General features: G+C 51.2%; 1 protein-coding gene across 1 annotated transcript in view; it reads right to left on the reverse strand.

Annotated features, from left to right (window-relative positions):
* PDLIM4 (PDZ and LIM domain 4) overlaps positions 1 to 25,797 on the reverse strand; it is a 43,327-nt gene that overhangs the window by 12,652 nt on the left and 4,878 nt on the right. Inside the window, exons 2-3 of the mRNA XM_035560741.2 lie at positions 17,755 to 17,906; positions 8,203 to 8,287 (exon numbers count right to left, since the gene is read on the reverse strand). Of these exons, the coding sequence (XP_035416634.1) occupies positions 8,203 to 8,287; positions 17,755 to 17,906 (237 nt within the window). The remainder of the gene's footprint in view (positions 1 to 8,202; positions 8,288 to 17,754; positions 17,907 to 25,797) is intronic.

Genomic DNA, 25,797 nt, shown 5'->3' on the forward strand with positions numbered 1-25,797 from the left:
CACGGCTTTAAAGGAGAAAAGATTTCACACTGTGATCCAGAGCATATAAAGTGCGCTCACTTCATGACGTTTTCAGTTAGACCCTTGAAAGCCCAGGAGCACAAACAAAATGATTGGGCTCACCTTACAGCCTGTCAGGCGGAGACTAAAACTGAAGTCACCAACCCGAGAGGCTTGTCCTGGCTCCCACAGCCTCCACGTAAGCCTACAGCTGATTTGGGGGAGCTCTGAGCCTTCTGCAGGCCTGAGGAGGCTCGGCCGAAAGGCCCCCAGGCACATGGGGTATGTGGGTCCCTGGGGACAGCACCGATGGTGCTGAGCTCCTGCGGGCCCGGGCGCCCGGCTGCTCTGGGAAAGCGGCTGCGAGATGTTTATTTTGCTAAGCCAAGGGGGGCCAGTCCTGCTCTCGTTATAAACACGCGATGCACCAGACTTAAACAGAGCTGAAGGTCATTAACAGCTTGGCTCGGAGGAGAGCAGCTTTCTGTTTGATGTACTTCAGATCCCGTCCTCCTAAAAGCAGAATATCAGCAGTCAGCATCGGCAGGACGTCTGCTGCCAAAATGCTGGATTAGCGACAAGAGCCTCGTTATTTGCACGCCGCAAAGCACCACTTAGCCACGGGGTCACCTCGAAGAGGTCCCTCTTGTGTGACCACACTCTGTCACTTGTGTCCCCCCCAGGGACCTCAGCGGAGCTGAGCGCTCCAGCTCCTCAGCAGTGGCTTTGGACTTCCCTCTCCCCCCTTCTCCTTCCTTCCCTGGTTTTTAGGAAACACAGAGGCTGGTGATGCTACACGAGGTACCCAAGGAAGAAGCTCCTGGTTCATCTGAGAGCAGAAGAAACCCTCTGAGGCTGCAGGGAGCCTCCTGGCCAGCCCAGCCCTGCTGCACCAGAACAATAGCTGCAGGCAAAGGCTGACCATCCTCGAGCAAAATCCCCCCAGCACTTGTACCCCCAGTTTCCCCAGGCTCCAGCCTTCTGTGGGTGAAGTCACCGCAAGTCCTCTTTTGTGCCAATCTGACGAGCAGGCAGGTCTGCAGACACGTGCCAGCACATCCCTCAGGACCGAAATTCAGCCTCTGCACAGAAGACAGAAATGCAACGCACCCCTCCTTTCCTCTCCCCTCCCCAGCTTCTCAGTAGCAAGCTCAGTGCTCTGCCTCTGACAAACTGGTTCAAAAGTCCTGGAAATGGAAATCTTATTAACTCCCAAGGAGGTAAGGGCCGGACAGCGCTGTGTTCATTCTAATGCACAAAACAGATTTACTTTGTGGCCAGTGTCCACAGGCAGGGGATGGATTCTCCAGCTCGGTCCACGCCGTACAGCTGCTTCTCTCCCGGCACGAGTGGATTTAAGTAGCTCAGGACCAAGAGGCGGAAGGACAAGGCAGTTGAAGCAGTGAGAAGATGGCACCTGGGGCCAGGGTTTGTGCCCAGGGACACGAGGACAAGGACACTCTGTGCACAGGACTCGCCACCAGGAGCTTCCCTGGGAAATGGCCCCAAAAGAAGCCTGTGGCAAACCCAGATCTCAAAGGCTGCCCCTAATCTGCAGGAAAGGGTACATTTTAGCAGCTAACCACATTTAAAAAGTTCCCTGAAAAAGGTCTGCTACCCTTTCCCTGTGGGCCCTTCAGCTGCCCTGCTGAGGGGCCGGGTTTTGCAGAAGGAGCAGGCTCCAACCTCGCTTTACAAAGCTCGGTAAGTCCATCCCTGCTATTGAGCTCCGCTCGGGAGATGAACAGATAAGGAAACAGGGCTGGCACGGCTTTCTGAGCCTAGATGAACGGAGCATGTGAGTTATTTTATGAGACGGACTTCACATATCCTGCCAAGTCCCTGTTTCGGTGTAAGCCGAGCACAAAGGAGAGCCCCATGCAGCACGTACTGCTCACCGCGCGCCTTCTGCAGACGTCAGCTGAACACCAAATCCCTTTTTCAGATCTCCCTGAACACAAACCCAAACCCTTAACACCCAGAGGGCGTTTGGGTTAAGGAGACAGCAGGCAGCGTTCGTGTGAAGCGTGACCCCCACCCCGGCCCCAGCCCCTCTGGGGGCTGCAGGGTTGGACCCCAGCAGGCGCAGCCCCGGGGCCGCAGGGGAGAGCGGGGCCCCGAGGAGCAGGGTCAGGTCCTGGGGGGACACAATTTAGTGCGAGTGTTTCTGTGCTGTGTTCTGCAGTTTCTGCTAAACCCCTGCAAGCTACGAGAAAAAGCATCACAGGCAAACCTCCATTGCATTTTTTTAAAAAATTAATTATTAGAGCACGGAGCAGGGCTGAGGTGAGCCCCGAAATCTCATGTCAGTGTGAATTTTCGACCACAAAACCCCAATTCCAAGGTGCACGCCCTTCCGTACAGCAGCCGTGATTTATGCTAGGGCAGTAATTACACAAATACCCGGACCAGCCCTGCCTGAGAGCGGCACATCAGCAGTGAAAGCACCAGACAGGGAAAAGCTGAACATTTCCTACCAGTGTTCAGTGATGCGTCACCTCTGACAGGATTACAGCAGCCTCGACAGCAGTCATCTGAAATCTATTTGCATGTATGGGGAAGTTTCTATACCATTTGCAAATGATGGCTGGGGATTTCTTAACATCCAGTATTGTTCTGGGGGGAGGAAGACAGCGACCCTTTTCTGAAGGAGTGCTCTCAGGAGAAGCAGCTCTGGGATGTAAAATGAGGCGTTATTAAAGTTAAGTGCATATTAAAATTAAGTGCTTTTGGGGTTAGCTAGGAAAATATTCCAGCTCCATATTTGCACATGTTCTGCACTATTCATGCACACCTCCAGGACAGCACACATCTAACCGAGGAACGAGCCCTCCCCATGAGCAAAGGGGCAGGGAGCCGCACGACTGCTTTCTGCCATTGGGGTGAGCCGCCCAGCCCCTCGGGGGGAACATCTCCACCTGGACATCTGGCAAAGGGCATGGAGCTGCCTGCAGGACGAAGAGTGAGTGCTGGGTTCAGTGCCTGTGGGGCTGGCGTCACTTAGAGGGCTCCCAAGGGACTCGAGCTGCCACGGCACAGCTTCGTCCGCAAAGCTACCTGGCTCCCCTCCGTCTCTTAAAAATCCACAGTGATGGAAAAAAGTTACCCAAGAACGGCAAGAATGATTAAAATGTGTTTCCATTTATCCTGCCTGCCTCAGCTCAGGCAGCATGTTTTTAATATCAGCGGTGCGAGGGTGTGTTTAACAAGCAGACAGAGGAGGGCTTTGTACCAATGTATCTGCTTTATTAACACTTTTATAAAAAGCAGGATAACTGGGGAGCTTATGTAGAGGAGACCAGATATACTTGCTGTGTTTTTAAAGTGCTTTCAGCCAAAGCCCTGCAGATGAAGCCCTTCGGCAGAGGCACCACCACGTTCGGAGATGAGAGCAGCTGCAGCACCGACACAGTGCGCTGTGCTGAGGCTCGGGCCGTGCCTAAGAGGCTCAGCTCAGTCCTGAGACAGCTTCAGCCACAAGGTCTCCCATGGAACCAGAACAAGGAGCAATTTTAGCAGAAGTTACCGCAGGTGAAGAGGCCCAAGGCTGAGCTCCTGCTCGAGCAGCCTCCCAAGGGACTCGGCCTTTCGCAGCGGCAGCTGACGATGCCCACTGCTCTTCACACGAATCTCTAGAGAATCTCTAGAGAAGTATCTCTTCTAGAGAAGTATCTCTAGAGAAGTGGGAGAGTACCACCGTGTTCAGGATTCCTTTCCCAGTGCCCCACTGGCTCAGGAACACATCAGCACGTGGAAACGATAGCGAGTGATTGCAAAGGGCAATTCATTCATTTCAGGTGAGCGACAAGGAAACTGAAGCAGGATACTAGTCCCTTCTCCTGATGATTGCTTGGTAAGAAGAGAAACGCAGCGAGCTACGTGTGCCTTCACACAGACAGTGTGCTGAGTACACCAGCGTGCAGCTTCCTTACCTGTGCTGAGGGTCACCACTGAAACTGATGTTATCCAGTAAAATAATATGGCATACATGTATCTTAAGCTCTTCATCCAGCGGTATTTCCTATTTTGTCCTAAATCAACCCAAGGTGTTATTATTTTAGTAGAGCTCCTATTTAGCTTCAATGAGAACAAACTATTTTAGTTATTTGGATAGAAGAAAGCCCCATTTTGAAGTTCAATTCCAATTTTCTTTTCCCTTTATCCCCAAGTTGTTCTTTCCTCTTTCATATATTAGGATCACTGAAGCTTGCTTGCTAAGATGCTGACTTACATAAGAGGTACCTAGAGAATTCCACATAAAGGCTTACAGCTACTACAGCTCGACGCAGTACAACACACTGAGGAAATTCATTTGCTTTCAGGTGATTCAATATTAGGTCACAGAACAAAGCCCCCAAGCACACACCAACCTGTGAGCAGCTCCTTCACCCGGTGAATGAGATCAGTGAGTTTTGGAGGTATGTGAGACCAAGACACCCGACTGAAATGCTGCCCGAGGACCTGCAGCGCGGGGCTGACTCCAGCTGCAGGGGCTGTCAGGACGCGGCATGTTTCTGCTATTAGCAGTCCTCAACCAACAAGCTGGGAGTTCCCATGCGCCGGGAGCCCAGTGCCGTGCCAGGGCATTATCTCATCCCTTGTTTTCCCAGAAGGACGGGCAGGCATTTCGCTGCCTGCACAAAGCTCCAGCTCCAAGGGGCGCGGGCTGGCTTGCTGCGGGAGCTCGAGCTCTCCCCGCAGCAGGCATCACCCCGGCTGCACAGAAATCCCCCCTCTCCAGGAGGCTTTAACCCCAACTTATAAAAATAAGGATGGCCTGGGGCAAAAAGCCCTTTGCAAATATGGTTTCAGAAGTTTCCTCTGCAACAGCAACATGGTAATAATTTGAAGCAGTTCTCTAAGCCAGTTAACCAAACGAGAAGTAATTCATCCTTATTAAGACAACGTAATGAGACCAAAAAGTTAACATAAGAATATTAAAAGACCCTTTTTTAAAAGACCCTTTTCAAGCTGTTCGGAGTTTTATAGCATTAGCAAAGACCGTCCGTGCTGCCACACTGTAGATACAGCTCAGTTCCCAGTAAGCCTCACAGCTTTATACATTATGGAAAATTAGTTAATAAAGAACTTGTGATTGTGTGGAACCATCTGGAGCCAAGGCCCACCGCCAGGGATGCTGGCACATGCCCACAGCTGGCTGTATCCTGGGGGCTGCGCTCATGATCCCTCCGTGCCACAGTTCTGCTTTCACAGTCAACCACAAAATAAGACAATATAGGGGAAAAGTTATAATTAAAAAAATGAAGTGAAGAGCAGGAACAGCCTTCCCATGCTGCCTGCACAACTATCCCACATTACGGCATGGCTGGCTCTTGCTCTTCAGTGCTCAGAGCCCGCCTTGCATCGGGCTGGGACAGCCACGACTGCTGGGCATGGTGCGAGGGAGAACCAAGGGGGGCAGAACGGGGACCAAGAGCACCGACCGATGTCCCCAGCCATCCTGTGACAACCACACCGGTGACATTACACAGGCATGGTGGCACCACAGCACCAATCCTACGGGACGCAGCGATAACCGCCTGCTGCGGACAGGCGAGAGGAAGGCCAGGCTCCAGCCCCAAGCCAGCTGGCTCCGTCCAAGTGCCCAGGTCTGGGAGGACACACATCCCCTCCCAGCCTCATCTGTGTGCTGCCAGCTGACCTCGCTGAGATCCCTCTCACCCCAGGCACGTGAAGCTACCGGCAAGGAGCGCGGCCACGGCTCTGCCTCGCAGCCCGCGCTCCCGGCCCCGCGTGGCCAGAAAGCTGTCACTTCCAGCAGCACGGCTCCGGTCGAGAAAACAAACATCCCACGCTTTTATTAGCACCACATGGCGGTGTTTTGACTGGACGGCTCACACCACAGGCGGCCGAGGACGGGGATTTTCAGGAAGCGATCCCATCCCACACACTGGTGCTGTGCTCTCCCTGGCCATGGAGAGGTTCGGGCGCTGCTTGTGATGCTAAAATGGGGCGGCCAGGACTGATTCACAGCTGGGCAGGAGGTCACACCACATAACAGTGGTGCCACACCAGCACCATGGGAACTACGACAAGGGCACGGCTCCCTGGGGAGCACAAACTACTCTGAATGTCCCTGCACGGCTTGGGCGGCACACGTCGGTGCAGGACAAACACACAGCCCCTGTTAGGACGCAGTGAACATCACCAAATTCATCATTTTCTCTACAGACTCTCACTGTTAAAGAAAGCCTCGTGCAGTACAAAAATACCTTGGTTATCAGTTAAGTATTAGTTCATTGAGATGATTCGCATTTCTGCTAAATGTGAGCAAGCAGCTCTCCCAGTTTCCAAGTTCTTCCATTCCGATGGCAATTACTCCCTGCAGTCATGGCATTAATCAAAGTTTTAATAAGGAGGATTGATTACATTCTTGGTCGGAGTAGGGGTTTTCCACAAAGCTCAGCTGACAAACCACAACAGAATTGAAGACAAAGAGCACAAGAGCTTATCAGCTGGTTCACACCTTCCACAGTAATTAACCTAAACAATAAACTAAAATGAGACTATGGGATACACGCTTTCCTAGAAATCACATGAATTTAGTCACTCTGCCTACATTCACATGTCTCAGAGCAGGGGAACTACAGCCAGAAGTCAAAAGACTTTGAAGACATCTTTACCCAGGACAGCAGAAAAGTTGATGAAGTAGACTCTTGGATTCCCCTTGGAGGGAAGAATAACAAATGCTCCACACTACTGGAAAGGCTGCCTGGGGTAAATCTAAAACCTTTTCAAAGATAACCCCAGATCTATTCGTGCAATTTGAGGGCAGAATTCCAGCAGGATTTCCCCCCCGCCTCCCCATGTTTCAAAGCAGACTGCTTTTTTCCAGATGCTAGGAAGCACACCTCAATGTTGCACGTTCGGAGCCAAGCTGTTACTTTACAACGAGCCTTTTCTTTCCTGCTACCTAACAAACGAGGTTGCTGCAGGGACTGAACTGGCGCCACGCAGGACCGCAGCAGGTCCCGGGGGGGCTCCAGCCACAACTGTCAGCTCTGCTTCAGGGACAGGACAGCTCCTGCAAGGGGCTTGCCACCACCCTTAGCATCAGGCAAGGCCGAGGATGTCTGCAAAAAACCAGGGCTGAGGACAGCTAGTGGCCAGCAACCCAGGAGGACACTGAGCGAGGAAGTATAGGAACATGTCTGCTGCCCACCTGGCTGCAGCTGTAGGAAGGAGCAAGAGCAGGAACGTGCTCGCTTTACCTGCTCGTTCCTGCTCCCACACCTCTTCTGGGGCCTTGCCACAAAGCTGCCTGGTTAGCCACTGACTACTCCAGATTTAGACATTTCCAGTGTAGGTCTGGATTCAGGGAAATCCATCACTGCCCCCTTCATTATGCTCTATGCAACTGACTAATTTTTTAAAAAAGATCCACATGTAACATATATTAATAGTAAGAATCAAATCCAATCTGCATTAAACCTCAGAAATGTTGTATCTGGCAGTGGAACTGCTGCACATTTGTTCCTTATTTAACATTATTCATAAGGCTTTGGGCACATCAAAGACTATTAAAAAACCTTGTCAAAAAAAAGATTGCCATAATTGATTAATGAAACAACCACGGCCAGAACTCCCTGCCAAGGCTACAGATCACCCAGCAGGGCAGAGGGACAAACAGTGTCCCCTCTGTGGCACCCGGGGCAGGCTGGCAGACACGGCCATCCCACGGGTCATCACGTTGCGGCACAAGCAAACGCCCTCACCCCCATCTGCCGACTGTTTTCGCTGCATGGGAATGCAAAATATTCACAGATTCCATGGATGCGTCACAGGGCTGCGATGGCCAACGCATTCAAGGGTGTGAATGCACCGATGTGCTCTTGGTGGTGCTTGGAGAGCCTGGCCCCGTCCTCCCAGCAGCCGAGCTCATCGTTTGGTCACTTCCCTGCTGTCGGTGCATTTCCTCGCTCCTCCTCGAAGGGAACAAGGCAAACACCGCCCCTCGGAGCATCACCCTGGCCGCTTCTACATTCATCCTGGAGTGAACTGAGGGAGGGCTGGGGGCCTCGGGACCCTGGGATGCTTGGGAAGCCCAGCTCCAGGAGAGAGCCGCACAGCCAAGCCAACAGTGCCTGCTCCCAGGGGCTTTGTGAGCACCAAAAAACGCTCACAAAGAGAAAGAAACCAAGAGCAATATTTGAAAACTCAGCATCGGCTCCTGCCCCATACCTGTGGCTCGGGCTCGATGTTGATCCGGTAAGCTTGCGCCTTCCCATCTTCCAGCACGGGGGGCGACCAGGTCTTCCCTTCAGCTCTGAAATGGGACATAAAGCAAACCCAGCTTAAAATTAAATAAATAAAAATATCCAAGAACATAAATATACACACAACCTGGCAGAAACTACACGCTAGAACACAGCAAGACTAATAGAAATGCCTTCCAGCAAGAAGGTTGTGTGACCCTGTATGAATAGCCTTGACCCTTCCTACCCAGGTGCTGCAGACAGGAGGCCCTAAAACCCAATTTCCATTCACAAAAGCACCTTCAGTCCTTCCAGGCCAAGCCAGGGTGTTGTCACTGCCCAGAGGCTTCCCAGGAGGTTTCCCTGATCCCTTTCCCACCGGGAGCCTCGGGCACGGCTCCCCCAGGCCATCCCAGCTGGCTGCTCCTGTTCTGTACCGCTTCTCACCCTCGCTGGGGATGAAGGGCGAGATCAGACGCCCAACACACAGAGCAGATTGCTGTGTTTAACCTCACAGCCTGCACACCTCTTAATGCAAAGAGCAGCTCTAGCTCCCATAGCCTGGGATCACCCGCTGCAGCCAAGCATCCCTCCTCAGACTCTGGCCCCAGCTGCACCCCGTGTTCAGTTTTGGTTTAATTATCTGCAGAGTCCAAGTGTGAAGAACAAGGAGCAGTTTTAGCCCTGGAATCTTTGATGCAAAGTTTTACCTTCAGTATCCTGTATCGAAACCTGTCAGCATGCAACCCCGCCTTTATAGATTCGGGGCCCCCACCATCACAGCTTTTTCAACAAAGAGCTTGCTCTTTGTCACAGTTAGAAAAAGATGTCTGGTTCTGATAAACACTCTACTACAGTTATTTGATTTTAGGCTGGGACCCTGCTTTCTAAATTGGTCTTTCAGACTGCTGTTTGCTGGGACAAAGGAAGCTGACCTTCCCAGGAACGGCAGCGTTCCCAACAACCCCGACTCCATTTTTGCCATCACCCAGTGCTGTGTATATTGCTTCCACGTTAAGAATTTCATCTGGAGGCTCAGAACAATGAGAATGCCTAATTGCATTGGCAGCAATCGTGGTTATAATTTCCGTGCTTTTTCCCCTTGCACTGAACTAGCCTGCTGTTTGTTCGCACTGCCGCCGAGAAGCGGGCGGTTATGACATTCCTGTTTGTGCAGCTCTGGAGACCACATGCCAAATACAGCTTAAAAAAAAAAAATCCCTGAAGATTTCAATTTGCCAACGAGTAAGAAATGAGATTCATAAAGTGACTTTGCTTCCAGGAGATAAGAGTGATAAGCAACAGCAAGATCTCTCTGCGCTAAGCCAATGCACTGGCGGCGGTGCTGCTGGCACTTCCACGCCGCGGTTCCCAGCCCACCGCACCCCGACAAGCCACGGCGGCTGTCCCGGGACACAGATAACTGGCAGCTTCCAAAGTCATCATGTCTGTACACTTCAGGACAGCATGGTCAGACTGCAGGCTTGCATGTAGAAGACTATTCGTAGTTAGCATTTTTAATGATTAAACTCAAGAGCTTCACCAACAATTCTTTAGAGCGACCAGAAGTTTTCGGAGTAAGCAAGATGCAGCCCTGTGCAGCTTCCAGCAAGGGCCGGGACAAACCCAGACTGACCTCGGCTGCAGTTTCCAGTTGAACTGCTCTGAAATTAAACCGATATGGCACAGTTTAGGTTCTGTTTGGCATTTTCAAAAACTTCCTGCAAAGCGAAGGGGACTGGGGAAATCGCCAGCCTTACCAGAGTGAAATGAAAACCTTCTGAGGCTTGGTGAGAACGAGACCCCTCTTTGCCAGGGGAACATGAGCTAACCCGAGGCAGCATCCCCAGCACGACCAGCACAGGGGGAGGCCCCTGTGGACCCTGGGATTGGGGCACAGCAGGGACCTCGGGGTCACCACAGCCACCCCGAGGCACCTCGTGCTGCCAGCAGTCACAGCTCTGTGTTTAGGCAACAGCAAAAACTAATCACGCTTCTCCAGCGTAATGGGTGAGAGATCAGACACCGCGCTCAAATGTTCCAAGTTGTTTAATTTACGGCTCAAGGACGGGAAAAGCGTTTTCAGATGTGTTGTAGGGGATTAAAATCAGCTATGTGGAAATCATTACTGTGCATTAACAATGCTCTGCTCTATCTTAATGGCTGCTAGAACAGCCAGCTAAGAAAAATAACTTTACCCAGGTTAGTGCTAGGCTTTAGACATGGGGCTTCATGGGAAACAGGCCCATTAACAAGACAACACGAAAGAAAATAAAGAAAGTTGCAGACACCTTTTATCCCACAATTTGTTTTCAAAAAGACTCAATATCATTTTCCAGAAATTACTTGCATATGCTCGCACATTTTACCAAAGTGTTTTTTCACCTGGTAATGATCTGCAAGTCTCCTTCCCTACGTTTACACAGCTACTTTCAAAAGCTGCAAGAACTCCTGCATCTTACTGAGTATCTACTTGCTCCATTATAAAGGGGTGAGCAGTGCCCAGAGGAGCGCCAGCCCATCCCAGGATGCTGCCACCCACTCTTCTCATGAGGTGCACAGGTGTGAGTGGTCACAAGCTGCGCACCTCTGCAACGTGTGCATGTCGCTGCATTTCACCCCAATCTGTTCAGTCCCTCCCAGGGCAGTGACTTCAGGTTACTGCCCACCTCCCACCGCAGTGCATCCTCAAGGTCATGACTGCAAAGGTGATTTTTATTTCCCACATGGCTGTTACCCTTCTAAGAAGCAGGAAAGCTGCCCCAGAGGATGCTCGTGATTCCCCAGGATGCTGAGCCTCGCTGTGGTAGCTGTATGGTGCAGGATCAGTCCCTGCAGCGTTGCATGGGGCTTTCACTGGCTCTGCAAGGAGGTGAGGCTTCGCACATACTAGCAAAAGTGCTAGTGCTGGGTGAGCCCTGCTGCACGTGGAGGACCCAGCTCATGCAGGACACACACAGGAGAGGCCGTGGTGCTGCTTCTCCCTTCGTTCCCCTTGGCTCGAGCTGTTCCTGTGGAGCTGGGCGCTGGAAAGCTGCCGGTTTTCCCGTTAGTCCTCGCACAGCTCCGAGGGGAAGCTGTGATTCACTTACTCAGTTGTTCTCAAGTTTCCAGTAAGAGCACATCACACCCTGTAACGGTTCCCACCTCCCAGCGCCGCGACTGCATGGCTCAGACGCGCACAGCCTCGGCCGCGCCGCAGCCATGAGAAAAACGTGCACAGAGCCAGGGGAGGCTCAAAGTCAGCTCCGTGAAGTTCCAGGGCTCCGGGGGCTATGTGCCCGGCAGATTCATCCCTGGGCTTCCTCCTCCAGGGAGGCAGTTTCCAGAGAAGCTCCATCTCAGAGAAGAGCAAGCGTGCACGCAGTCCATCCGTGCTGCAGCCCCACACAACAGTCCCAGGCCCTTTGGTGCTGGTCTGCAGCTCCCGCCCAGCCCCAGGCACAGGAGCCCAGGATTATCACCAAAAGAAAGGGCTTCCAATGGATTGCACTGAGAAAAGAGGCAGCAATGTTATTATTTTTTAAATATCAGACTCAAGACACATGAAATCCTCTCTGCATATTACAGGAATACCAGCACACTATTCACGGGGCAGGAATAAACATGCATGCTTTCCTGACGTGGAATTTCTTCATTTGTGTACCTTAGAGACATTTTCAGTGAGGAAAAAAGAACAAAGTTTACCACACGATCATCTTTGTCCACACATTTACATTATTTAAAACTCCAAAATCCCTGGCCTCCAGTCAAGCGCGCAGATTTTGTGATTAAACACCAGACCTGCATACCACATTTCTGCACGTAATAACTCACGGGGGATGCCTAACGCCACCGATCTTCTCTCTCAGCTGCCCGGCGCCTGCCACTGGCTCTGCCCTGCCAGACGCTGCTGCCTCGCCTGGGGACCCGAGGGACACGAAGCTGACACAGGACCGGGCTGATGTGGGCGCGGACATCCTGACCCACCCGGCTCAGCCTCCCCAGTGCCAGCGCTTCCCCCACACCTCTCGCTGGGACAAGGCACAGCGGTGCCAGGAGTGCCGTCAGTGCACGAGGGGCAGCCCCACGGACACCATGCCGAGGGTCCCCCTGTGCAACCCTGACCCTCTGCTGCAGGGCACGCGGGGAAACGTTCCCAATGTGGGCTTGAGGCCTGCTCCTCTGGGAGGATGAAGTGTAACCCCACAAACCGCCGGCTGGCAGAGGGCAGAAGCCCAGCGCACGCCTCCTGGCTCGCCCTTCCCCTGGGGGGCAGCGGCAGGCTTGGGCAGCACCGCCAAGGACGTGCCAGCCGCGTGCGTCAGCAGGAACAGCGATGCCACGAGGTCTCCTGTCCGGCGCCCGAGGTCCTCCGTGTGCCCAGCCCTCAGCAGCTCTGAAACCAGCTCTGCGCGTGCTTTCACCTGAGGCACGGCCCGATCTGAAGGAGCTGGCAAGGCTTTAAGAGCGCTAACAGAACTCCAAAGTAAGATGTAAGAACAGGACGAGCTGCATTGCTGTACTGCTTATCTCTGGGCAGAGCATGTTATGTGCTAGCCTGCGTGCCAGCTGCCTTCCAGGAGGAGAAAAGGTTGGTTATGGAAAAGAACACTGATTTTTAAATAGTGACTTCTTCATATGAACATATGTTGCTGCAGAGGATCCAGGCGTGATTTATCAAGCTTGCAATTATTTTGTTGTAATTATTTTGTTTTTTTTTGCAGCTCCTCACACCCAAGGTGACTGCTGTTTGCTGCTGTTTGGAGAACAGGAGGGCCTGGCCCTGCCTGTTTTTACCACGCTTCGAGTTTTTTTACCACGCTTCGAGTTTTGCTGCCAATGCCTGCAGCCACTGCCTCCCCCAGCCTCCCAGAACTAAATGGAGGATCAGGTGCACACAGCTGCCCTGAGCCCTGATGGAGTTTCTGAGCACTTGTCTGGTTTTCCTTCACCTCATATCTCAGTGGGAAGCCACCCATTTCTGTGCTTCCTTTGGAGAGGCCTGCTGAAGGTCAGGTTTGGTGACCGGGAGGCTGCAGGCTTCCTGTTTGGGGACACAGCTCTGGCAGATCCCACTGCCGGTCACCGCCCTGCTCGCTGCATATCGTGATGGAGCTGAGTCCACCACCAGCCCCCTGAAACAAGAACATCCCACAGAGACAAGCACACCTTCCTCCTGCTCCCCAGCGGCCACCCGCTGCAGTTGGCACACAGCAGTGCTGGATGCCCCAGGGAACAGCGCGGTTCCCTCCTGCCAGCACAGCCACGCTCCGCAGCATGGATCCATCCTGCTTCCACCCAGCAGCTCCTGCTGGAGTAGCCACCACAGCTGCCCTGCCCAGCCTGTGATCCTCATCCTGCCCCACAGCCTGCACCAGCCACAGATGGGGTGCTCCCAGCACCTGGCTCCCATTATGGTGCCTGCAAATTACACGCTTGCATCTGACCAGAAGCAGTCGGTTTTCTTCCTTCCATTCTGACTGCGTGAGCAGACTGCCAGGCAGCTGGGCAAGAGAAAACCAAACCCAGGGCAATGTTTCTAATGACAGACTTAGGACAGATGCAGGCATCTATTTGCAGCCCATCCACACAGTCACACCTCACTACTGCCAGCCCACTTCACTGCAGACATCCCACTCACTTGTTTCCTCCCAAGCACGGAGGGGGACACTGTCTGCAGTGCATGGGAAAGCTTTACACACTGATGGTTTGTTCTACACACAAACCACCAGTCATCCTGGTTACTTGTTTTCCCACCAAAAGCCCTTTTCAGGCAAATCTGATAAATATAATCAGCATCTCCCAAATCCGAGGGGCCGTCTGCATTGCCAGTGCACCCAAAACCCGGCAGGTCTGGTTGGTGTCAGGACACCCGGGTCTGTTGGCCTGCCCCGTCGGACAGCCAACAACTCGCTCCTTTTTTCCTTGTATGGTTTTCACCCACTCCGAATTTCCTACTCAACTTTCAATTAAATTTGAACTTTCAACAATTTGAAAACAAACCCAATCTCGTTATACATCTCAGGAACACAATGTCAGGGGTTCACTGAGAAAGGGCACAGCACAGAAGGAAGCACCGAGAGCACCAGGAGTTGGGAGCCCTCCGCCGCCCAGCTCACCGCCTCACCCCCTGCCCACCCTCAGAGCGGGATGGAGCCTTGCTTGGCAAGGCACTCAACACCCAGTCTTGCGTGCATTTATTAAAAGACAGACCAGTGAGCTTGTTATTTCAAATACTTCAGACACTATACTGCCTTTTTAATCACTCCATTGGGGATTTTGTCAAAGGGGGCATGCAGAAAGGGCGCTGCTTGGGAAACATCCTTCGGGATGAGCAAGCAGCCACCCGTCCCTCCGTACACAGGGCTCTCTCAGGGCACGGTCCCACTGCAGAGCTCGAGAGGAGACCAGCAGTACTGCAAGCACAGCCACTGGGCACCCACAGCCACCCCACACGAGGCCACGGCATTCTTCGAGAGGTGCTCCCGAGGCTTTGCTGGACGCGCTTCCTGCGCTGACTAACGGCTGGGCACAGGCATCTGGATTCAGGAGGTCACTCGGGAGACAAGGGAGAAGTCCAAGAGCCATGTCACCGAGCACTCTGCTTGGCCAGACTAAAAATAGAGCTAATAATGTGTCACTGGAGCTGCTTTTCTCACTGCAGAGAAAACAAGCTATTCAGTTTTTCCTATCAAGAGCAAGGCCACGCTAAGGAGATGCAGAAAGCTCTCAAGGCCCCGCAAGGTGTTTGCTTTCTGAAGAACCACGTAACTGCACCAGCTGTAAGGTCTTGTTCCCAAAGCCAAACCCCATACACAGCAATTCCTCATCATCCCCAGGTGCTGTGTGCATTGGTCTTGTGGCTTTCAAAACACAGCCCTTTGCTCTGGAGCAGCAGGCACCAGGCTGGACATCGTCCCTCTGCACTGCAGCCGGGATAGGAACCTCTTTTGGGACAACGGGAGCCACTCTCACAGATACTGCTGACACTGAGCACACTGCCACCATTGCTGCCACGATCCCAGCACCACCGGCATGAGCTGAGCACCGCTCTACGCAGCAGGACTGGGGGACAGCAGGGCTGTGCCCATACCGCCCGCTTCCTGCTGCCAGCATGACTCTTCTGATGGGCAAAGCCACCAAATAACCCCGCCAGCAGTCGCTAAAGTGGCAGAGACTGGGACCCAAGGCTCTGACACAAGAAAAGCCATCTCCTTACTTTCTAGGATATGGATGAACTGCAGCCAGCAGGACTAAAGAGCACCTGAAACCACTCCTGAACCACTGCAGTGTCAGCACAACATAAAGGAAAACAAAACCATCTCTTTCTCTTAGCATGCCTACATGTATAAAGGTCAGAAGCCACTAAATTATCTTGTCTCAAGATGGCAATTCCATCAAGCCCATCAGCAGACAGCTGGATGCCATAACAGCTCCAGCTCTGGTTTTAACCTGCCACTGCGTGCCCTTAGCAGATGGCTTCCAAAGCCTGCCCCCAGATCCCAGGCAAGACTCCTTCCTCCTGCTCCTCTCTTCAGCCATAAAGTGGGGTCAGCAACACTGCCTTCAGGTTACAGACTAAAAAGTCTCCATGGAAAAGGTGATGATTTCATTAGGGTACTTGAGTCATCTCTGGCAGTGTCCTGTTCTAGGCACGGACAAAGCAGTTTCCGATTCCAGGCACGTCCCAGGACTATTTGAACCGCTCTGTTGGGCACTAACTTGCCTGCAGTGCTGGATGGCAGTCGCTGGCACAGCCTCGCATCTGGCTGAACGGATGGAAAGAAGTCTTCAAGCTGCCGTGATGACAAAGTTCCCATTCACTATTCATCTAAGTTTTATCTTCCAAATACAAACGTGTAACTGAGTAACTGCACCATTACAAGAGGACACTAGGCAATCTACAAATGTGAAAGTATGTCAATGTTCAGGGCAAAAAAAGGAACACCTGCGGTTCGATCTCAGTCAGTCAGACGCCAATTGATACTGGTGCCTAAAACGGGGTGAGAAAATCGGACTTCAGCTTATAAATTCAGGTAGTACGAACCCACACACAAGAATACAATGCTGCCAGACTTCAGGTGAAAGCTGTTTTCAGCAAAACTGCATTCTAACTCCTGACAAAAGATGTCCCATTGCTGAACCACCAAATCCTCCTGCTACACGAGTGTTTCCACTTCTCTCGTGCTTTCAGACAGCCCACAGAAAGCTCCACCAGCACTGGGAGAGCGGGGCTGGGAGGGAATCCTTGTCCTGCTCCAGGTAGCCCTGCTGGGTGTAAATAGGTGGTCCAGCCTCCCAAAAACTGCAACTGATCGAAGGCCGGACAATTCTCCTTGGCTATGTGAAGTTCTACCCACGTGAAGGGTTTTCTGTTTTATTTTTTCCCTCCCCTTTCTTCCCCAAAGAAGCAACCACGTAACCTGCATGGTACAGGCTGAGCTCAGCAGCCCCTGCTGCAGCCAGGCATTGCAGACCCTGTTTCGTGAAACCCTAGAACAAAACCAGGTTTCCCATTCAGGGCAACGCTCCCTGCTCTGAGCATGGCTGCTGCAACCATGGGCCGGGACCAGGCTTCCAGTCAGAAACTACATATTTCCTAAAAGAAGTATAAACAGCAAGTGGCAGCTCTTTATAGCAGGAAATGCCTTTTTAATCTGAAGTGGACAATTAGTACAAACTTATTTAAATCTTCTGGAGATAACAGTCCCGTGGTAGCCTTATAAGGAGCACTCAGTAGGACTAGATCATTTGTGGCCTGCACTTGAAGTCTTTAGCTAAAAGATTAATTCCAATGGAAAGCAAAAAAACAAACCTTCAGTTTGCTTTGAAATAGTAAAAGAAGTAAAGAACTCACATGTATTTGGCAGCACCTTCAAATGTGTATTAATTCAACAGACACTTCGGAAATTGATAGGTGGGAGTCAATCAAACAGGAGGCTTCTCCCAGATGGGATTTTTGGTCCTGTCTATAGGAGCTCCACTGCCTTGAAGGGTTCGACCCAATTCAGCCTGCAGGAGCCTTGCAAGGTGCAAATGAGAACCCAGACACGTGTAAGTGACCCAGACCCATTTATTGTACCAGTGTTCTTTCAGAAATAGTTTGTCTCACTGTTTCTAAAAACCACAGAACAACCACACAGGCTGCTGGGATGCATCAAGAACTGGATCTAACGGCACGCCTGCTCCGGGGCCAGCTGCAAGCCTTCTGGAGAAGTGTCAGGCAAAGCTGATACAGAGCACGTAAGAAACCAAAGCCCCAAGGCTGCCTTGTTCCCACATCTCCCTCTCTGAAGGAGCACAGGCAGAAACTGCTGCCAGAGCAGCAGCAGCCGCCCTCCTTGGAAGGGCAGGGGAGCGCAGCATCACGGGGCACGCTGCACCACGAGCACCACTGGGACTTCTCCTCCAGCCTCACCAGGCAGGAGCAGTCATACTGCGGAGCAGGGACAGGGAGCAGGACGGGAAGCAGGCTGCACAGAAATGCCCACAGAGGCGTTTCTCAGTAACATGGACACGGCACCTGCAGCCTCAGCCAGCGGCGTGCGGCACCCACCTGTTCACGGAGAGCAGCAGCTGGTCCGTGCACGCCTTGATCTTGTTTTGTGCTTCCAGGTGCGTCATGGTTTCCGTGCTCTCCCCGTTAATTGCCAGAATAATGTCTCCTGGGCACAGGTTTGCCAGGGCTGCTTTACTTCCAGGGTTAATCTAGGCAGGAGAACACAGAAGGGTTACTTAAAAGAATGCTCACTTTAAAGAGACCCATTTCTTGGAACAAGCAGGTTGAAACAACAGTTATCTCTGGAGACCCACACATTTTGCCTACATCAACAGCAGCTACCAGAGCTGGGACACAGCCAGGGCCACCCCTGCACCTTTGAGGGTCAGGGATGCAATGCCATCAGGTGCTGGCTCTCGGTGCATGAGCTTTCTGTCAGCCTCAGCACGTGATCAGGCCCCCTCTTCGGATCCAACGTCTTTATTCGAACAGATCTCTTTATTCAAACAATACATCTCCCTCTTTAAAGAAGGCTCCTTTAGCTTGCAGGCCCTAAAACATGCTGTGAGAATCAGTCCCTGAAGAGTACGTGAAACCCTCTACTTTGGATAAATATGTAATTTAGAGATGAGAGCAGTCACCCTAATTGCTTCCTGGGGAGATGTTACATTTGACATCAGTTTTTCCTGACCATCATTCAAATAACTTCTCTCTGCAGCTCTGCACGGAACATAACGCAGCTCATCAAGCATCCACAACCCTTTCCTACTGTTTTTTGTAGGAATGCCAAAGCCTTATAAAACTTAACGTCTTTCCTGAGGAACTAATGACATGTCCAGGTACCATTTGTGGTCAGACATAAGGCCAAACCTACAGCCTATAAAAAAATTGAGAAATTGCCCTTTTGATTACATCAGCCCAAATATGTTTTTAATTTTTGCAGTATGATAAAGTGATACAACACAGACAGGGCAGGTAAACACGCCCATTTAAGCTCTTAATAACTACACATTTGTCCTTCAATTTCCTCCTCGGGCACCCAGAGCATCTGTTACCACTCTGCTAACCCAACACGTGGCCCAAAGCACGGAGTGGCTTTCTGCCCTCCATACCTAGCTGTATTTAGCGTAACAGTGCCTCGATTCCTTTAGCCTTGATTTACACCAGTGCAGTCCTGTCTCAGGTGATGGCTCTGTGCCTCACCACGTCCAGAGGTGTGCTGAGGACCAGATGGAGGCTGCCTGCCCCCAGGCCAGAGGCTGCCTCCTGGCAGGGTCAGCCAGTAGAAGTCCCATTTTCACCAAGTTTGGTTTCAGAATAAAACACAAAAGAGTCAGAAAACAGAATCACTGCTCCATCCTCCACCTCCCCTCGGTGCACAGGGTAACCCATCTCCAGCTGCCTGGTTAGCTGCTAGGCACCGGCCACCTGCATCATGCTGCCACCAAGCCCCTGCGATGACTGCAGGCTACCGCTAAATAGGCAGCCTCTTAAAGAAGGCACGCACACGTCTGCTTTCACCGTTTTCTTTCTGTTTGCTTTTTAAAGCTCGTATTTTCAGAGGGAATTTGCGGAGGGTTTAGCCGTCACACCGCCCAAAGCCCTGTGCACCCCCAGGCCAGCCTGGCATGCACCGCCCCTGCAGCAGTGCTCCCCCTCCACCACAGCTCCAGGTGCCACCGAGACACAGACCTGGAGGTGTTCGAGGAGCTCCAAATCACTTTTTGCATCTAAGCAGGACTGACAGCCTGAATTAGGCCTTTTGTTGCGTTGTCAGAGCAAATCAACATTTACCACTCGCTCTTCAATAGCTCCAGCCAGCAATTTCGCTCTAAAAAAAACCTGCCTGGCTACCTCCTTCCCCGTCCTGGCTCCTCTGTGACTCAGCCCAGAGCAAACAATAGGAGGTATTTCTTAACACATCACATATTAGCTGCAAAGCTCTGACACAGGGCATTTTAACCCTGGAGAGATTATTTTTTTTTCCCGGAATTAATTTGTCCTGTTGTTTTTTTTTGAACCTTGGTAAGAAAACACGATATTCACCCAATATTAGGCTCCTTCTGCAGCCACAGAAGCTGCCAGACCTACCTGAAAGCCGCCCAGCAGCTTAGGCAGTTCCTCCAAGGAAGCACCTCCATGCACTCGCATGTTGTCACACGTTTCCCTTGGTGTCCACCACTCAGCCACCGCTGCCAGCAGGCTTTTGGACTCTGAGCCCTTCAGTCTGACCCAATACAGCTGCGTTTTGTTCCTGTCTGTTCAATGCTGTCTGGATGTCTGACGGATTTTTCCCCTTGCACTGATCTTAACCACATTGCAGCTTCCTTGGAGAATAAGCTGTTCATAAATGGGGCTCTTAGCTGTTTCCTATTTTTAGTTTCTGGTTTATTTCAAGTTATTTTGGCAGCATCTTCATATTAGCATTTTATGATATCCATGTAGATGACTGAGGGCTTGAAATGGAGCTGAGCTCCAAGAACTCATTAGTTGGAGATACAGCATCAGTGTCATAGCAGCTTGGGAATCGCTATAACAACATGTGTCAGGTCCAGCACTCATATTTGTTGGCAAATACCATTTAAAGTGCTTCAATCCAAGTTCCGCCAACTTCCAGCTGTGCGAAGCCATTGCCACCAAAGATGCCACAGCCAAACCCTTCAGGCTTTGGGCCGCTGCACTGCACCTGAACACAGGATCAAGCCCTGGGCATTGCCCTACCTGCTCCTCCCCACGAGGATCCACATGGAGAGCCTCCCCCAAAGCCAGGATCTCCAGAAGGACAAGGAGGCAACATTAAATTTAATCTTTGTAGGAGAACATATGCTTGGAGTCAAGCACCCAGGTAGGGTGACCCTCTATTACCACGTGGAAGTGAACAAATAAACGAGGAGGGAGCAGGAGGGATCTGGGGGGCTCGGTCAAGCACCCCCCAGCCAGCTGCTAGCAGTCAGCACCCACATCAGCAGCAGTCAGCTCAAACCAGAATGCTCCAGGTTCTTAATAGCCACTTTTCCAGAGGAAAACCTGCTGCTGAGAATCCACCATCGTGAACAAACTGGTTTTTTGTAGCTGTACTAGTGACAAACCTAGGGCTGTGCACACTGAGGCTATGGCCAAGCGATGCAGGTTACAACTGGGTGTGCTGCACGTGGATGTAACATCTCCATGGGGCAGTGAAATTAAAGGCCAGTAGCAAAGAGAGGCCCTGGCACAGAGCTTTTAACAGAGGCACCCATTCATGCCTCTGCTCAGAGAGGGCTACGGTCTGCTGTAAGCATGGTATGCATGACATGAATGAGGTGTGCACAAATTTGAGAGTAACTGGATATATTATGAAGTTAAAAACCCTGCACTGAGTCACTGGAGCTGTGTTCTCACAAGGGCCCTCCATCAAAGGAGCGGGTACTGAATAGGGAGGGTTACAAAGACAGCAGTAAGGCCTCTTTGTTCTTCGGTGCAGAGAACAAACCATTGCAGGATTATGGCTAAATGGACACAGATTAAGACAAGACCAAGGGCATGCGATTTGGGCTGGCGTAAGCAGCATCCCCGGAGCCAGGACAAGCTGCGGCCCCTCTCCCCGTGCTGCCCTTCCCGGGCTCCCCAAACCAAGAGCCGCAGCTCCCCCGGGCCGCACAGCACCCGCCGGAGGCATGCGGCCGCGTCCCGTGGTGCCGCCCGCGCCCTGCCCCAGCTTGCCCGTGCTGGAAGGATCGGGGCTGTTCGTGTGCTCCTGCTCCAGCCAGGCTGCGAGGACAGCCTTTGTCTTCTACAGCCCAAGGAAAAAGACGTGCCAAAGCACAGGATTTTTAACTTTTTTTTTTGGACAACCATAAAAATGTCTTATAGTGGATTTATTTGGAATCAGGGCAGGATAAATACATCAAACACTGTCTCACACACCCCAGCCGTACTGTGCAGACCCCATGGCCACAGTCCTGCAGGAACGAGGCCACTCAGCATCCCAGAGAGCTCTGCCCATGCCTTGGGCCGACAGCAGCCTCAATACTCATTCAGAGCAGTCAAGTGTATGGCAGAAGCACACCCGAAGCAAAAACCTTTAAATATTTTTAATAAAGCTACCCAGAAGTTCTTCTTTCCCAGCTAGCGAGAATCCAGCCCCATTTGGAAGCCCAGTGAGCTCGCACAGCCATACCAGCGATGACCCCGACACAGGCCATGGCAGTGACCCTCACACTGATGTGAACACCAGCCACCAGTTAAATTAGGCTGCTAATTATCATTATCCTGTGCTTCCCGCTGCCGTTAATCCAATGCCAGCTGATGCAGAGCTGGGTGAAGCTGCACAAGACCAGCGTGGTGCTGCTGGAGATGCCCTGGAGACCACCACGTTGCCATCGGGCTGGAGGATGCTGCCTCTCCGGGGCAGTCTGCACCGCACCCAACAGCGCTGACTGTGGGAGGTATCGCCAGGCCAAGCCATGCTCAGAAAAACCAACCGCCCTCTCCCCCAGCCAGGGGGATGCTCTGGAGCAGGTCTGGGAAAAGCCCCAAACCCAACAGTGGCTATCTTATCTGGCCGCTGGGGCCTCGTGCTGATTTACGAAGTGCTAGCATCTGACTCCAGGCCAACAAAATAATGCACGCTAAGGCAACTGTTGTATTAAGCCAGTCGGTGTTGGAAGCTGCGCAATCTCATTTAGTAAGCGAGATTATTTGCACTAAGAGGAGTTTACTCTTGAAACACACACAGCATTATTCTTTCCCTCCTGTAGACCAAAGCCAGGCGCCTGCCAGGCCTGTAGGAGCAGTCACAGCAGAGCAAACCTCCGGGGGTGAACCCCCAGTGCTGCTGTGGGTACAGCACCGCCAGCTCCATGGGGCACTGGGGACTGGGTGGTGCTGGGCATGGAGGGGAAGGGCACACGCAGCTCTGTGCGAAAGCAGTTTTGTTCAAGGGAGCTCTGGAACCAGCCGGTACCATAAGCTGAAGCAATGAATGCTTCAGCAAAAGCTTAATTTGTTGTATGAAGTAATTATATTAACAGATTAACACAGTAAGAGTGCTACTGTAACAGAACAGCTCATCCCATCAATTATTGGAACCATCTTCACAGAATTTAATGGGTTAAAAGGCACAACTCTGCACAAACCTATACAGACCACATAACTTGGTAGCCAAATCAATAGCAGTTTGTTACAGGCAAGTCAGGGGAAATTTTCTGTTCTGCAAGCGTGATCAAAAGGGCCTGATTAAAGCCTCTGAGAGGCTTTCAAGATAGTGTGACAAAGTTCTCAGCTTTTCAACAAAGCGCGCTTGTCCTGCCGTCAGGAAGCACACCACAAGGCAGCTGATGCTCTTACAGTAGCAATATCTTTTAAAACAGGAAGGACCAAGAGTTAAGTGGCAAACTAATGAAGATAAATTCCCCAAATCTTTTAACCGCTCCTTCCAGGGATTCTCTTCAGCTTTTCAAAGCATTGTTCTTTGAACGAATAAACTTTCCTTGCCAATGCATTTATATAAGCAGTTAGAAAAGTGCAGGAGACCAGCATATCTTGATTTTGCTTGGGCATGCTGCACACCACAGCAAGCGAGGAGCCCTGTTTACATAATGTGAGTTCATTTAACTGCTGAAGAAATAAGAAGGAAGACGTTTAAGAGCATAAAAGGGAAAGAAGCAGAGTACAAGCATTACGAAGGGCAAAAGACTCAAAGCCCCTTCCTAGTCCAAGCGCTGATGGATCCGACTCCAAATTTAGAATCAGATTTGTAGCTTAGGTCCTAATCCAGCTCAAGGGCTGAGATCTCTACGGGGAAGAGGATGAGAATCAAGGAAACATAAATTGAACCAGATAAATTGAGCCACCTAACCCAAGTGGAAATCTCAGAGAGCCAGCCGAGGAAGACACGGGTCACTCAGCCGTGGGAGGGGACTGACTCTGCAGGAAGCCCCCCTTGCTCAGCCCCACCACGCTGCTGCCCCTCCCTCTCCTCCCTCCCTTGGGGGAGAAGCTGGGGATGAGCTGCTCTGCTACACCCAGCACCAGCCCACCACCACCCCGGGTTCTGCCACGCTTAGGGTCACCCCGTGCTGCCAGGGGGACAGCGCGCCCCACAATGCGGGTCAGCCCGGAGCAGCTCCGAGGTCCCCCAGAAGCTGCATCACGGCCAACATTTGGCACACTGATGTAACAGAGATGCCTTTATCACAGTCAGCAGCTCATTTCCATTAGAGGGTCTGTGGCCAGCCCTGCTGTGAAGCCCCTCTCTGCCCCCCAGCCCACCTCTGGGACTGCCACAGGGGCTGCCTGGAGCAGCTCTGGAGAGCCCCTGGGTGCTCGCAGCGCTCCCTTTAAAGCACAGGCTCTCTCCATCCACCTTCCTGGCGGATATTTTCTTTATGACCAAAAGGAGAGCAGCAGAGGTGCTGTCAAGCAGAAGTTCACCACAAGCAGTCTGAATTCAGGCGGGCAGCAAAGCTGCAGCTTGGTCCCTGTGAAGCAAGGAGGCAGTCACATCATGCACCCTGCTGCTGCTGGGCCCCGTGCCACTGCCTTCTCCTGGTTTATTTGTGCACAGTAGATATTTCACAGGGTTTGGCCTTTTGTGCTGGAAGCTTTACATGTGCTAAAGGCTTCTGGGAAACGTCCATGGCTTTGGCTTACGGTGGATGACAGCATCCAGGCTCAGGGTACGGTAACCTTCCAGCAGAGCATCTAGTCCAAGGTGCCTGTTAGCACACCACACAGGATTTAGTTCTTCCAGGCTGTTTCTCTTCCAGCCATGCACTGCCCGTTACTGATAATTAGGAATAATTATTTAAAATAATCTTATTTAATCAGCTGTATTCTGCTTTCTGAAGCTTCTTGTACTGTAAAATGTCATTTGCACGTACTCTGCTATTAGTCCAGGAGACATGTTTCTGTAGAAGTACTTAAGGTTTAATGGGTGTGAATTTGAGCTGCAAGTTTCTGCTGCTCTGGTTGACAAGAAAGATTGAGTGTGGTACGGGCTTTGAAGGCATCTTTATGACGTTTGGGAGATTTATTGGCTGAAATGCTCTTGCACAGCATTTTTTTTTAATAGAGATATGTTCTATATGGTGAGAAAGTTTGTTTCTTTTTTCCTGGTCTCTGCTGGCTGTAAAAACCACTCCAACGACACGCTGTGGCTCTGCATTTTTGCAATTGCTCCAAGTAACCCAGTGAATCTGGTACTTGCACAGAAACCTCAAGCAAGATGAGAAGCTGAAACCAAACATTCCCAACCCTTATCTGCCAGGGCTTACTGCAAGCGTGGTGTTAATGGCAGTGTACAAACCCATTACATTAACAAGCTTTCACTACATACATTAGTGTCTTGCTTCAGTACACATCCAGCAGCTCTGCACTGACAACAAATCAAGTGGAGTGTGTTCTGTTAACATGTTTGTTTTAGCTGTTTTATCAGCTCCACTAGATCTTGAGAGATCTGCTGTTTTCTTTCACACTCCAGCACCTGTGGTCACAGGTGGCTTAGAACAAAAATAATTTCACTAAGTGTTTGGGTATCTAAGAACCAGCAGCCAATGCATTTTAAGAACTCTGAAGTCAAACGATTTAAGTTAAAATATTACATTTAAAAGGATCCACACCTCCAAAGATTCACTATGTAACACCTGCAGACTTGTAACATGCATTTTTCCCCAAGCTACAAGAAAAAACAAGTTGTAATAGACTTCACTAATTCCACATAACCCACAATGACATATTTGTGTTAAAATTAAAGGACTGATCTACCCCCAGCAGGGCCACCTATATGTATCACCACCTGTTAAACTCTAAAGCAACAAAAAAAATAAAAAGAAGCATTCCATATATTTTCCTTGCATGCTTCCCACACCAACAGGAGCGTTTTATTAAGCCTTGATGCACACCTTTATTCTGTTTTGTCCTCGTATCAAGCGAGATACACCCAGACATTTTTCCAAACTAACTCTAACTCTGCCTACCTGTCCCAACAGGCAATCTTTCAATCTTCACAATGAAGGTGATGTCAGTTTTCTAACAGCAACAACAAAAAGCTAAACACCCCAGTTACACCAAGCACTTTCTGCTTTGTTCCACCTGGCAGCAGCCTGAGTGTTTTCAAGG

Source organism: Cygnus atratus, chromosome 14 (genome assembly GCF_013377495.2).
Source record: "Cygnus atratus isolate AKBS03 ecotype Queensland, Australia chromosome 14, CAtr_DNAZoo_HiC_assembly, whole genome shotgun sequence".
NCBI lineage: Eukaryota > Metazoa > Chordata > Aves > Anseriformes > Anatidae > Cygnus > Cygnus atratus.